At 34.9% G+C, this 14,901-nt stretch overlaps 1 protein-coding gene across 1 annotated transcript; it reads left to right on the top strand.

The window, feature by feature from the left end:
* The first annotated feature begins 2,749 nt into the window (after positions 1–2,749).
* LOC145771152 (microfibril-associated glycoprotein 4-like) lies at positions 2,750–10,370 on the top strand. Its single transcript, XM_082582889.1, has 7 exons — positions 2,750–2,933; positions 4,852–4,962; positions 5,876–6,015; positions 7,279–7,375; positions 8,211–8,307; positions 8,653–8,720; positions 10,120–10,370. Exons 1-7 carry the CDS (start codon positions 2,750–2,752, stop codon positions 10,368–10,370), a joined length of 948 nt encoding a protein of 315 aa, XP_082439015.1.
* The last annotated feature ends 4,531 nt before the right edge of the window (positions 10,371–14,901 follow it).

Here is a 14,901-nt window from a genome sequence, read left to right as displayed (position 1 = left end):
AGTTGACAAACATAGTCTTTGAGACTTTGACTATATTTTATGTATTTCATGAAAGTGGTTAATTCCGATAACGAACGAGACTCTTCGTCCGCACTGCTTTGCGATGTGCTCATTCCGATTGCGAACCAAAGTTTTCTAGTGAATGAAGCACTGAGCCTATTTTTGGTCTGGTTTTTCATAACTACCGTTTTGAAGAAATATAAATTAACTTAGGCTACTGGCTACAACTGGTAGTCAAAACGCCATCAACCTTCAGTGAGTAGGCTATCACAGTCTCACACGCGGAGAGGCTTTAACTTTTACAAAAGTGTTGAACACTTTGAGATTCCAATGAATTTCCGTTGAACTCCAATCGAAAACACGTGGCACGAAACTTAAAGTTAATAATAATGGTTTCGTGGTAAGAATATTTATCCTTGGGATTCATCTTTCGCATAGGCCTACTTGTAGAGGGTTTAATCTACTGACCAAGTGAAGTTTAAACTGCAGTTAAAAAACAGTTTTAACTGCAAAATTTTCAGTCCATTTACAAGTTTTCCCAAACGAATTTGAAAAAAGCACACCCACTTACAATAGCAGTAACTTTTGGACTGCTTCTGCGGCGTTGCAGTCTGGAAGTTACTGTCAGTCCAAAAGTTACCAGGGGTGCCTGGCGTTTTTGCAATCGATAGAAAAGCAAAAATTGTTTTAACTAAGAGTAGTAAATTCATTGCTCTCAAATTAATGCAAGCTTTTTGTTAACATTACAAAATACTTATAATTATTAATCTGACCTTTTGAGAGGTTAAAAATTTATTTATTTTTCAAAACAAAATTAAATAAAATTTAAATGAAATATTTGGCAACTCTTGTAACTTTTGGCATGCAGTAACTCTTGGACTGCTACACCGAGAATGGAGAGCAAAGTGAGAAATTGATTGTAAATGTTAAAGTCTGGCTTAACTCTCCCTGTAAACTCAATTAAATGCTCTGTATCCGTAGTGTAGGAAAACGTTATTATGAGGCACTTTTTGCTAACACTTACGTTATGTAATGACCTCGTTTTCTCGCTGATTGGGGCAGCTATTCTGAAGGCCGCAAGAAGAATAGTTGAGGGCGCATGCAGCCCAATGGGCAGCGGTAAAGTATCGTCGCTTCCACTGAAAAAGGTTCTAGAATTTCACATCGAGATAACCGTTTGGCCGTGAATTTCCTGCCTTAAAACAAGCTGAATTTTTATTTAAATATTTTTTAATTTTAAATAATTTTTTATAAAAAAAATAACCTCTTCACTTAAGTTATAAAATAGAGAATAAGCTACCACATTAAATTGATTCAAGGGTATTGTACAGCTTTTGTCACACAATTACAAGTTTGGATTTTCTGGCACACCCATCATTCTTACAAAAGTAGAACTTTAAACCTTCTTTGATCAAATAGATATGTAGGCACTAAAGAAGCCACAATTGTGTGACGAAAGCTTTGCAATACACTTGAATTTATCAATTTAGTGCGGTAGCCTACTCTCTGTTTCTTTGATTAGTATTGATCGCCGTGAGCATCCATTTGGATTATTGATAAATTTAGAAGAAGATTGAAAAGTTGATTCACGAAATTTTAGTTTCAAATTTTGTATTGTGCTGACTAAACAAATAAAGTAAATGTAACCATATCCACTTAAAATCTATTTCAAAGCTTTACAGGCTTTTTGCTCTTTCTTATAGTCTATGGATATTTCTGTAGGCTTATATTATTTTTTATAGTTTCATACCAACTAGCACATAATCATGTAAATTGGCGTGAAACGGGGAAGGCTTACGCTCTGCAGTGGGCTCTCACAGGCTGAAAATGATGAATGATGATATTATTTTTGTGCGAATAAGCTACATGTGAAAATCTACTCCAGATCAAAGTTCCTGATGGTAGCCTAACATGTGTATAATAGGCAGAGCCTATGTAGCTTTTTCTCCAGCCATAGAAATAACCCTTTCGGGTCCCAAATAATTTTTCGTACAACTTCGTCGGATTTTCCATGGAAACATTTACGAGGAGATTTTTTTAAAAAACTACAGTCCTTTAATTATGTTATACATTATATATATTATTGTATATGTTATATATTGTATCATAGAATTACTTTTTTAGACGCAGTGAAAAGTTTAATGACAAGATCCGCCGTATGTCATGTCCAGGAGTAGGCCTAATGTATGTGAATTATAGTGATGGTTGCTACAATTGCCAGGACATAGAGTGATGGCAATCGCCTACTTATCATTATGAAACAAGTGAAATGTGTATTCTATAGATATACGGCCGTAGGCAATATCCATGGATGACTGAGCTATAGATGCACATTTCACTTCACCTCAGTACAGGTGGCAGATGACCAAAATCACTTTGAAAGAGGATTTAGGCCTAAACGCCACTTTTAAGACACCTGGTTTTTTAAATGAAAAAAGAATTTGTTTTTCATTCCACTTCCACCCAAATAGGCAAACTGAAATTTATTGAAAAAAAATTGGACCTCTCCGAACCAAAACCGGAAAAAATTTGGACCTTAAAAGGTTGTTTGAAGTTTGTCAGGGTAAATTTGAAGACAATTTGCCAAAACTCAATATCAGGTTTTTTGTATTTTTTTTGATATGAGCAATAAATAGTCTTTACTGAATCAGACGATAATTGCAATATTTTTAACAGTTATAATCCTATGGCAGGAGCAAAAGCAGGGTTTGAATTTTATTGTTTTTACTACTTTGATTTCAAAACAAACATGGACAAAGCAGTAATCTTAATCATCCTGAGCATTTTTGCCATGTCATGGTCGATTGCAGACACCTCACGTGAAATGACTTGTTGTTCTTGTGGTGCTACTCCTAATATTGATGATGTCAATGAAAGGGGTTTGCCTGGCCCCCCTGGCAAGAGGGGTGTGACGGGTTTGCAGGGAGTCAAAGGTTTGATTGTTTGTTATTTGATGTGTGTAGTTTTCTGTAGCCATTCAATCAGCTTGTTTGAATATCTGTGAGTGGCAAGCCTGCACTGCTTTACGTTTATAAAAAAAGCATTGCCTAAAAAAACTTCCGGGTTCCGACACGCAAGAGACGCAGCATTTTACTTATTTCTCATAAAACTAACATAACGTGTTGTATATACGTCAATGCAACACAATTCGATATAAACGATGCGGTTAAGTAAACATATGCAAAAATACATCTAATAAAATTTCGGAACTAAGAATCAGGGCTGTGAACTGTGAAGTCGGAGATTAGGGATTTTAGCTTGTCAGGAGTCGGCCAGTTATAAACTGAGGAGTCGGAGTCGTATATTTTTGTGTCAGATTTCCAATTAAGCATAACAAGCATGTGCAGTTGTGTACCGCTTTTAAAAAGAGACACAAGTGTTTGTCATGTCACTTGTCACATGTTTGTCAGTTTTGATTCAAAAAAAGACGTTTACTGGCAAAGTAACGCCAACTTAATCCATCACATTTGAAGTGTACGTCAAAGTGTAAAGAGACAATTTAAACCAGTGATGAGCAACCTTTTTGTGACTGTGGACCATAATTTTTTTTTTAGAAATCTCTGTGGACCATAGCCTTTTTTGTATATCAGATTTATAATTGTGGCTTAAGTTTAGAAAAACAACATATTTATAAGTAATAAATTTAACCAAATATTTATAAGTAACAATTAACCAAATAAGTTTCTGGGCAACCGATTGTAGCATCGAATAGACAGCGATAGACACGTGTTTCGCCCATGAGGCTGGGCTCATCAGTATCGCACAGTATTCTTGCCACTTGGGTAATCGACCGCCGCTTTGTGGCAAGCCGCCGACCGCCGCTTTTACCCAAGTGGCAAGAATACGGTGCGATACTGATGAGCCCAGCCTCATGGGAGAAACACGTGTCTATCGCTCTCTATTCGATGCTACAATTGGCTGCCCAGAAACTTATCGTTTATTGGAGGTCTTAATGGCTAGCGTGGAAGCTACAGCGTTATGGTTAGCGAAGCGTTACTGCTGCTCGCTGTACTAGCGAGTGAGCACCCTTGTGCTGATGGCCGGGAAGAACACCCCTTCTTCACAATTGACCAAATATCATAAAATTTTACGTCAGTGACTGCCTTATTCTTGCTGTTTGTCACACATTAAGTCATAATTAGAAGTAAAAGTTTGATTCAATCTTAATCTTACTGTAGCCAATGGTATGTCACAAGCACATTGAATACGGAGTTAAATTGCTAATAACTTAGCATTGGTACAATACCATAACAATATGGAAATAACTTTACCGAAAGTGTGTGTGTCTTGAATTATTTTATCCGTGGACCACAGAAAATTCTCTGTGGACCACTTGTGGTCCCCCTGGACCACGTTGCTCTTCACTGATTTAAACAGTCACTGATTACTTTTTGCGTTGATCCATTCTGTCGCATGCAGTTTGTGCTGATTTTATTAAGGGAGACGACACATGCGTAGGTTCAACGAAAGGATACGTAACTATAGAACAGTTTAATCACCCCTGATTCCACCGAATCAAACCGAATCATATGAAATGGCGTGTCACATAAAAGTTTTGTGGCCAAAATCCATATATCCATTATCTGGATGATTTTAACTATTTGTTTGGTCACAACTGGACATGAACTTAAACTTTTACAAAATCTTTCTATACTAGTCATTAGTAGGTCTAATGCTTTTTAAAGTAAGTCAGTGACCGTTGTAGGTATAACGATAAATATTCGCCAATTTTACTTACAGCATCATCTCAAAACGTTTTTCTGTTAATGTTGATGTGATAATGTAGCGTTTAAAAACGTATAGTCTCACTAAAAACATAAAAAAGCCGATTGTATTTTTTTACCAATACAGGTGACCAAGGTATGAAAGGTGAAAAAGGACGAGCTGATGACACCAGTGCTGAGTTGGAGAGGCTGCAGAACAAGTTGTCTGCACTGGAACAGAAATTAGAAAAATATTCAGGTAAAAAAGACCATGACTTTATTCAGAAATTCAATGCTATATTATCCATCGCGATGTTTATATTGACCAAAATTTTTAAAAGACGATTTTTTCTTTAAAGTATATTTTCATCGTTGGGATTAAAAGCAGCACACAACACTGATACATTTTAAGATCACCATTATTGGATTTAAAACGTATTCTAAAGATAGCGCATGACTAAGCCAGTTTCAAATTTCTATAATTGGATTTAAAAATGTATACTATGTGTACTATTAAATATTAAGCTATTTGAAAAATTTTGTTTGAGCAAGTTCCGCTATTGATTAACCTTTTTATTAATGCTTCACCTTGTAATATCAATGTTCGATCTACACTCGTTTTGCAAAAATATTTTTAAAACTGAGATAGGGTTAATATTGAGTGCTGAATCCGAAATGTCGAACTTCTTTTAACACGCAAGAAAAAGATATGATAACAAATAGCAATTATTTTTAGCAAAGTAATTCATTGATGTATTGTTTATTAAATATGCATATAGCAGCGTATGGAATACTTTGTACCAAGGGCGAAAAAAGACCGAACAAGCTTTTGTGAATACAGATTTGATGCCAATATGTTCTTGATGCAAATTATTAATAAAGAAGAAGTGAAAGCTTGAAAGAAGTAATAGTCACTTTCTTACTGTTTTGCTTCAAAATTACAAAGTTTGCATCAAAATTAGAACCAGTGAGCATATCTTAAAACTACCTTCCTCGATTAACACTTTGCGAAGCCTTCATGAGCAAAAAAAACATCGTAAATTATTTATTTACTTTGTGATATAACTGTAACATAACTAAGTATTAATTAATTACCACAAGTGATTTCCAATAGCCCATGCTTTAACACAAGCAGTTTTTGTTTCTTATTGAGTGTGTTTTGATTTTATCAGAAACGAATTTCCAGCAAACAAGTGACTGCAATTATGTTGCCAAACAAGGACACAACAGTAATGGAATTTATCCAATTTTCATAAAAGAAAAATTTCTTGACGTGTACTGCGATTTAGAGTCTGGTGATGGCAGTTGGTTGGTAAGTTAAACTTTCATACGTTTATGTCAGTAAATTTTTGATACTTTGCTTTGCCTTGTAGACGCTTATTGTATGCTCAGTAGTTTTTGCATGGCACGAGCAAACGCTTTATTTGGATCACATGCGATGCTACGTGCTGTGTTAGATAAACCGTAAAAGTTTGCTAAGCAATTCCATAACTAGCCTATGCTAAAGATCTAGCTTTCTATTAATACAATGATCTAATACTCATGTCCATCATAATGCGGTGATTGAAACTTCATCTTGTTGGTATGACGTGTATAAACAATATTGTGAATGAGTTATATCTAGATGCTATTTCAATTGTCTTAGAGTGCCACTATAATGTTTTAATGGAACAATCGTTTCCAAAAGAAATTCTGAATTTTAAGTGATGTTACTTGAATTTCATCATCTTAAATGTAATAATTTCCTTTTAAACAAGAAATAATGTGTTTGCATTTAGTCTTTTTGTTATGTATTTTCTAATTGAATTGAATCACTTTTATGCTAGTTTTTCAAACCATGTTTATGATTTGCTTTGTCGAAAATGTTTAGCTTCAACTTGGTCTCTTTGTTTAATGTTGTGATGTGCAGTTTTAGTCAAAGTATCATTTGCCAAACAAAAGAAATTTCTAACTGTTTCTTCTTTATGTGTAGTTAAAATGTTTTGTTCTAACGTAAGCGTAGTATTGCAACAAAAATGTTCGATTTATATCTTGGTTGTATTTGTGTGTTTCAGTAAATTAACGTTACATTCAATTTTATTAATTAATTTTCTACAGTATGTTTTGAGCTCAAATTTCTAAAATTTGAAAAAAATAATTTTTATACCTCGGCTATTTTGTTGTTCAATATTACAAACGAAGATCAGAAATTCAATTTTTAAATGACTTATATTTTTAACATAATTCAACAGAGCCTATAAAACTATTTTTATTCTGTCAATACTTTAATTCTGCAGTTATATTAAGCCCAGTTAGACCGTTCAAGGTAAGCTGTTTCATCTTGGCAAAACTTGTACATAACATGTCTAATACCTATAAAATCACCAAATTGTTTATTGATAAACACTACCTTTATATCCCGTTTTTGTAAATTCAACCAATATCAATTGCAGCGGGTTTACTCTATTTAGGCATGCCCGAAAGTTTCCCAGTATTTTCAAATCTACTTTTGTCGTGCTGGAAGCATTTTTGTTATTTGAGCAATTAATTAAAAGACATGAACAATAGACAAGTGCTCACATCTCCACTATTCCAGGTGTTTCAAAGAAGAAACTCAGGAGAAGTTGATTTCTATTTGGGCTGGTCTGATTATCAAACAGGATTTGGAAACAAAAGTGGCGAATTCTGGTTGGGTAGGCCTATGTCACATGAATATGACATAAGCATGAGTTGTGATTCACCAGTTTACGTGTTAGGCTTCTTACATCATACCGAACCTTTGTGGTGGCTTGAAGCAACAATCATTTGGCAAGAGAATAAAGTATTTCCACATCACAACCTTTCAAAACCAGAGTTGATAAAAACATTCGTTGAGCATCAATACCCTTGTAATATCTAGCTGCAAATTTGTTTTCCCAAAAATTCTAAAGCAACACGAGTGCCGAACTAGACAAAATCTTAACAGCAACCTATTGGTGTGGCTACTGTAGTTTGCTCTGTGGCTTATCAGGACAATAATAGGAAAATTACAATAGTTTAAAACAAAATCGGCAGTTAAAAAACCCCACGTAACCATGTTTAGATGTTCCTATTATTCAATATCTTATACACTGTTTTTGTGCATTGTGAAAGTGAAAAATTTGAGAAAACTTTTAATAACACATCTTTTACAATTTTTATCTCAAGTAAAAACTCTCAATCTTCACTGAGTGATGTGTTTTTTACAAATTGCAAACTGATCTCTATAAACAAAGGTATTTAGTTTTTATCACTCCAATGTTGCCACGATTTTTTAAAACAAGCGTTGTCTATATTTTCCTTCTTCAGAAGTTTGAATATTTTTTAGACGCAAATTTGTTTTTTCATGAACCTTAACGACCTTCTAATTTTTCCAAATAGACAGAATTCTATATCCGGCAACACTGCGTGGATGAGACTTTGAGGTCGAAGCGGTGTAGCATTATCTGCAGTGGTATTTTATAATTTATATTTTGATTTGTCATGCATTTTGAGTTTTTTGTTTTTCAGGCTTAGATAATCTCCATGCTATCACCAGTTCTGGTTCATATAAACTTCGTATTGGTCTTGAAGACTGGGAAGGAAACACTGCATATGCTGAGTACAGGCGAGTACTTAATTTTTCATCACATATTGTTTGTTCAACGTATAGTCTGGTTGTTTCAAATGAAATCTTAATGCATTCTGCTTTTGAAAATCTAACTTTGAGGTTTACCGAATAATTACAATCAAAACTACAATCGCTGAGAAGTTTTATTCATCGAAGAATTCAACTAAATTTCGTTTGGGCGTCTATACCTCAGTTAACGAGTTTTTAAACCAGTTGTTGGTTTACGTATTATTTCTATGCCATTCCAATGCAATTGAAACGTATCTTGTGATATATATAATGTATTTTTTCATTGTACACGCCAACTATTAACGGTTTATCCAAAGTTAAATATTTTTTCAGCAACATGACTGTAGGAGATGAAACATCCAACTATCGATTGAATATTGGAAGTGAGAGCGGAACAGCAGGTGAGTTAGTGACTGGTTGAACTAATCGTTTTGAACAGAAACAAGTTTGACAAAAGTGAGGATTGCATCTAAACTAAACCTAAATAACTACAAGGACCGTTTTTTTTTTTGGGAAATTGATTCATTCATTTTCGAACAATCGAATAAAATCACGTTAACCATTCAATATTTGGAAAAGAAGGACGCGGACATCAACATCACATACAGAGAGTGATGGAGATATTTTCATTATTTGTTTGGAAGCTTTACTTCTACGTTGGAAAGAATATCAGCCTAGTTATTTTCATAAAATAAATTTATAAAGTTTGAATCTTGACGCCACCTTAAAAAAGTGACTTACGATTTCAATTTTTTTTATGAAGATCTACTTAGCTTACCTCTTATCAAATTAAATGATAGTTTACGTATTTACAATAATTACATGAATGTTCTAGCTACAACTTGGTGCTTCAGTGTACATTAGGCTACTGTATTTTAAAAATTTCAATATTCGCTTTATGAGTTAGATTATTTGGTAATCCAATGCCTCAAAAGTTTTTTTTTAAATCTTTTCTTTTTTTGATAGTTCTGTTTTTTCTTGTGTAGTTTCCTCCTTTTCTGAACCTAAATAAAGTAAGAAAAGATTTCTTTGTTTTGTCAGTCATGTTCCATTTACTCTGAAAAGAAACTTTAAAACTTGAGCAACTATTCAGCAAGGTTTCACTGCTGCAATGTACATTGCTGTTTAAAAAGTTTAAAGCATGTCAGGTTGATCAAGTTGCAATACCGATAAAATAGTAATTGTGACATCATTGACAACCTCATATTCATGACAACTCTATCTAGAATCATTAGAAAGTGTAAAATCATAAACTACGTTTAATAATCAACAATTTTGCTATGCATTGTTTTCCGCTAGCTCCAACAGGTAAAGCGCTGGAGTGAATTGAAATTAATCAATCTAAGTGCCGAGGAACGCGCTTTCGATAATTGACGTCGCACGCAACGGGTTAACGCCATGAACATCTGGCAATTTCATTAGGCTAATCTGTGAATTATTATCAAGATTATTAAGTAAAAACAAAACAATTGCGTGAATAATTAAGCAAAGTATATGAGACAATGCACCCATCCAACTTCTAAGCTTGATCTATTTCTAAAATTTGAAACCTTAAATGTCATTTTTACACTTTTACAATGGAACGCTTACGGTTTTTGATTGCAGACCGGGTACTATTAAAATTGTATACAATACATAATCAATATTCACGAAAATGATGTTGAAAACGAAATTTAATCTCTCTCAATAATAATTCAAATATTTTTGAAAAGGTTACAGCAGTTGAGGGCTTTTGAACATGAATTGAATATTTACTGACAAGTCAAGTCGTTTGCGTAAGAAAAATCATTTTCATTGAAGGTGATTCATTGTCCTACCACAATGGTCGGCCATTCACCACAAAAGACAACGATAATGACGTGTCGGTGAGCAGGAATTGTGCAGTGACATATCCTGGTGGGTGGTGGTTTGTTGATTGTCATCATTCAAACCTGAATGGGGAATACATCGATGGATGGCGTACGAGTGGTAGGAGAGGAATCATATGGCGTCATTGGAAGGGAGACAGGTATTCGATGAAAAAGGCAGAAATGAAGATCCAGCGGATTTGATTTAATTTAAAAAACAAATTTGTTAAATCCACAAATCTGTAGAAAAAAATAGTTTAAAATTTTCTTGTAGTGTTTTTCTAAATCTGAACTTTGTGATCCATGTGGCACAAAAAGCATTTTTGATGGAACTCAAACAGATTTAAAACCATCAACGACACCGTATCACAGGGTCATTGATATGTATATTATCATTGTAACATTAATTAACAATCGACTTTGCAATACTATCACGCAACATTGCATTGCCATCATGCAACGATATATTTTCTACTTTAAACTTGTGAAAACCTTGATCCACTAGAACATCTACTTTCAAACAAAGTGCGTGGGTCAGTAGGCGACTTAAGCCGAGACAATTTTAATTTTCGCTTTAAAAGTACTAACTAATGTTTGTATTTTTATAAAGTTGATGAGTGTGAATTCAATGCAGCCATTTTTTCTGCTGACTGCCAGTCCAAAGAGGTAGCTTAATTGACTTACCTTCCTGGACTGAATTACTGGGAAGCTTTAGGTGGCTGCATGAACATTTGTCGCGATGAACATTAACCTCACAATAATTTCTGACAAAGTGTGGCCCTCGGTTCATCGTTACAAGTATTTATTTAGACAGTGCGGCAAGTTTGCACACCTCTTTTTTATACTACTCGCTGTTAAATCAATAAACAGTTGAAGTACATTAGGAAATATGATCTACTGTAAGCACAGCCTTTAGAGTTTGATAAACTTTTGAGACAAGTAGCCTAGTAGACAAGTGAGACAAGTAGGCTACATTCTATATCCACAAGAAAGAATACTTCATTACCATCATTAACTACTTCATTCTTCTTCTTCAATTGCCTTGCCTGAACCAGGCATCGATGGCCTCAGATGAATAATTAGACCAAATATTCTTATTATTTGTTGCATAGATGATTGTTTCTGCCTTGTTGGTAAATTCTTTCAGATGTGATTATCTTTTTCTGCCAAGTGCCCTCTTTCCAAAAAATTTACCAGTTGAAGAGAGATACTCCAGTTTTTGCTTTCTCATTACATGGCCGAGAAATATATATTGTCTGGTTTTCATACTTTTTAACAGAGATCTGGTTTGGTTCACTTGGTGTAAAATTTCTTTATTTGTTTTCTTTGCCAGCCATGAAGTGCGTTGCATTCTACGGAAACACCACATTTCAAAAGCATTAATCTTTTCTGCCATTTTTGTTGAGATATTCCACGTTTCAGAGTTGTAATGAAAAACAGGATAAATGTATCATTTTAAAACTCTAGACCTTGTCTTAAAGGAGATATTTTCATTGCAAAGAATTGGTTTCATTTGTTGGAAGCTTGCCTTTGCTTGGCTGTTCTTATGTTGAGCTCTGTTTCGTCCCTTGCATCCCAATTCACCATAGTACCGAGGTATTTGAATTTTTGGACCTGCTTAAGAATCGTTCCATTAACTGATAAATTACAAATAGGAGTTTCGGTTGCTTTTTTATTTGTTATGACCATTGTCTCTGTTTTCTTTTTATTTAATTCCATGCCAAATAACTTGTTTTTCGTACACGCAATATCTAAGACGTTCTGCAGTTTTGCAGTTTTACGTCCGAGTCGGCTATTTCACTACTTCATTAAGTTCTCCAAAAATCTGAATCCAACTCTGGTTGCATTGTGGTAATGCCTAAATAGAACATTTCGACAACAGTAATTCAGGTGAACTCATTTGATTCGTGGCAATCCATGCAAAATGAATGATTTGTGTAACGTTTAGTGAAAATTGGTGTTTTGATAGAAAATCATTGTTAATTTTAAGGTGGACTGTTTCTCGGCAGCCGATTTGTAGAAAGAATTGACAGCGATAGACACGTTTTTCGCCCATGAGGCTGGGCTCATCAGTATCGCACCGTATTGTTGCCACATGGTATTCGACAGCCGCTTTGCTTAAAGGTGGACTGTACGTCACTGCATGAAAACAGCCGTATTCAAAGCCTTTTAAAAATTTCGAGACTCATTGGTTTAGATACTGAGAAACAATTGGTTGTACATATTCGCTGAAATTTTTTTGCGCATATAAACAGTTGCATGCGATAACGCTATTTCGTTGTTTTCTGGTTTCGCAGTTAGCTGGTAGGTTTTACATCAAAAGGCATCGCAATTACAAAAAAGTAGGCCTGACAGGTCTAGATACTAGCTTTTTGAGAGAGAGAGAGCAGTGAAAGTATCTTAATTGCTATCAAGGGCATTTGATTGGGTTAAACTGTTTAACCCTATTGTTTATAACAGATATATTTGCAGCTTCTTGCAGAAAATTAGATTTTGCTTTGTTTTTTAAGATATCAGTTAAAGTGTTATATTCTAATACTGAGGATCAAGTATCTTACACAATTGCAAAACGATTTTACGGTAATTCGTTTAAGAACTCCTGGCTGCGTTACTTGTATAATCCACAAACTCTGGATTAAACTGTCAGGAAAAATTTCGTGATATTATGATGCTGACATGTTATTTGATTTCAGTTTGTGGTTAGCGCGTGACTTCGTGAACGAAGAAGCTTCAAGATTAAGCGGCACTGGTTCGACTCTCGAGGTGTGCGCTTGAGCAACGCATTCTAAGGACTGCTCTCTATTCAGCGACACCTAATGGATGGAATAATTCCCTGGCAATAGCACTTCAACAATCGGAAACTTCACCCTGTCGATCTCGGTCCTGCGTCAAAAGCCTCTATAAGTATATGAAACTTCCAGGAATAACCAATCAAAGCTTTGTCAGTCTGAAGATAAAGATTTAAAACCAACTAACCAAGTGCTGTTATTCTGAATTATATTCAACCCGAACAGCCGCTTAATCTTTTTCAAATATTAATCAAATTGAGTTAAAGAGTTGCAAAGCTTGTGGTGATAAAAATCGTGATCAGACCAACTGGCTGCCGAGTTTTGTTGCAGTTAAAAATGAGAAATTTGCACCTATTTTTAAGGAATGTTGTAATAAACTGTTGCGTAACCAAAGTTTGCGTAACCAAATGTACAACGCAGTAGCCTGCTTTGTACATTTGGTTTATCTACAAAAACCTTTTGGATGTATCTGAACGTTTTGCGTCGAAAAACGCTGGAAAAATATTTGATTTGGACATTTCTGCGATCGCTATTAGGCTATACGTCTTTATTTCGCTAAAGCAGATGATACTAATGTAGTCTTATCCCAACTTGATTTTGTAAAATTCAAAACAAAACATTTTCGTTATTGCTTTTCGTTTGTGCACAATTCTTAGAAAAGTTGCAGTTAAAAAAATAGCAAAAAAATTTACATTATAAAACTCTTGAACATAATTCAAAATAAGTGCAGTTCATTTAGGGAGCTGTTTGAAGCTATAAAAAATTACAAGTTGCTAAAATCTGCTCTAGTTATTGATGTACATGACCGGATCAAGGCGGAGGCTGACAGAGTAACAGCCCCAAGTTCAAAACATAGACTCACGTCATATTAGATTAATTAAGTAACGTGAAGATTTGTTAAGTCATTACGACCCCGATTGAATGAAAATGGAAGATGTCATATTCGAGTTTCACCTTTGTTTGTGATCATCAGTGGTGGATATCCATGTGTCTTAAGATGGAATCGAACTTCTAACTTGATAGGAATTGTGGACTTCACCGACCTGAGTGAGAATCTAACCTACGTGATATTAAACTACAAGAAAAACTATGGGGCTGAGAGCCCCGGAAATCTAGGAACTTTAATCCGTTTTTTTTTTTTTTTTTTAAATCTTTATTCAGGAATTAATTTTATTTAAATGGCGGGAATTCAAGCATTTTTTTTTATAAACGAGGCAATGTTGCTTTATTTAAGGGTTATTTTCATTTCGGAAAAAAAACTTTACCGGCAAGTTATGTACGGTAATGTATTGCAATGTGGCAAATAGCTTAATACTGAGGTCCGCCCCGATAGCTCAACTGGCTAGCAAGTGACTTCGTGAAAGAAGAAGCTTCAAGACCAAGTGGCGACTGTCGAGGTATGCGTTTGAGCAACGAATTGCAATGACTGCTCTCCATTTAGCGGCATCTAATGAATGAAATAATTCCCCGGAAACAAAACCTCAACAATCGGAAAACTTCACTCTGTCAATCTCGGTAACCGGCCTTGCGTCAAAAGCATCTGTAAGTATGCGAAACTACCATCAGCTACCACGCTTTGTCAGTCCGAGGATAAAGAGTCAAAACCAACTAACCAAATAGACTACAGTCTTATCAAAAGAGCATAAATGTAGTGTCGAATCGCAACTGAAACATTGAAGACAAAGACATCAAAGCGAACCAAAATCAAACTCCTCTCGATTCATGGCCACTTTTAAGCGCACTTATTTACTTGTAATTTTTTAATTTCAAGTCGACTTTTAAAGTCAAAGTCTTAAACTGAACCACACCCACTCCAGTGAGATTTATTTAGCTGAAGCAGAGTTACTTGCGGAATGAGGTTAAAAAAAAACATTGAGCTGGATAATGTCTAAACGGGACCCGGAGCGAACCGTAGTCTATAGCTTCAAATGCTTAAATGTTAAATG

This window comes from Aplidium turbinatum, chromosome 5 (assembly GCF_918807975.1).
Source record: "Aplidium turbinatum chromosome 5, kaAplTurb1.1, whole genome shotgun sequence".
NCBI classification, from domain to species: domain Eukaryota; kingdom Metazoa; phylum Chordata; class Ascidiacea; order Aplousobranchia; family Polyclinidae; genus Aplidium; species Aplidium turbinatum.
This window is presented reverse-complemented; position numbering and strand designations above follow the sequence as displayed.

Bases quoted from the DNA above. Each gene is read 5' to 3' on its own strand.
- LOC145771152 (XM_082582889.1), top strand. From the start codon at position 2,750: ATGGACAAAGCAGTAATCTTAATCATCCTGAGCATTTTTGCCATGTCA. The intron at 6,016-7,278 runs GTAAGTTAAACT...CCACTATTCCAG, and splicing joins CTGGTGATGGCAGTTGGTTG to GTGTTTCAAAGAAGAAACTC. The intron at 7,376-8,210 runs GTAGGCCTATGT...TTTGTTTTTCAG, and splicing joins AAGTGGCGAATTCTGGTTGG to GCTTAGATAATCTCCATGCT.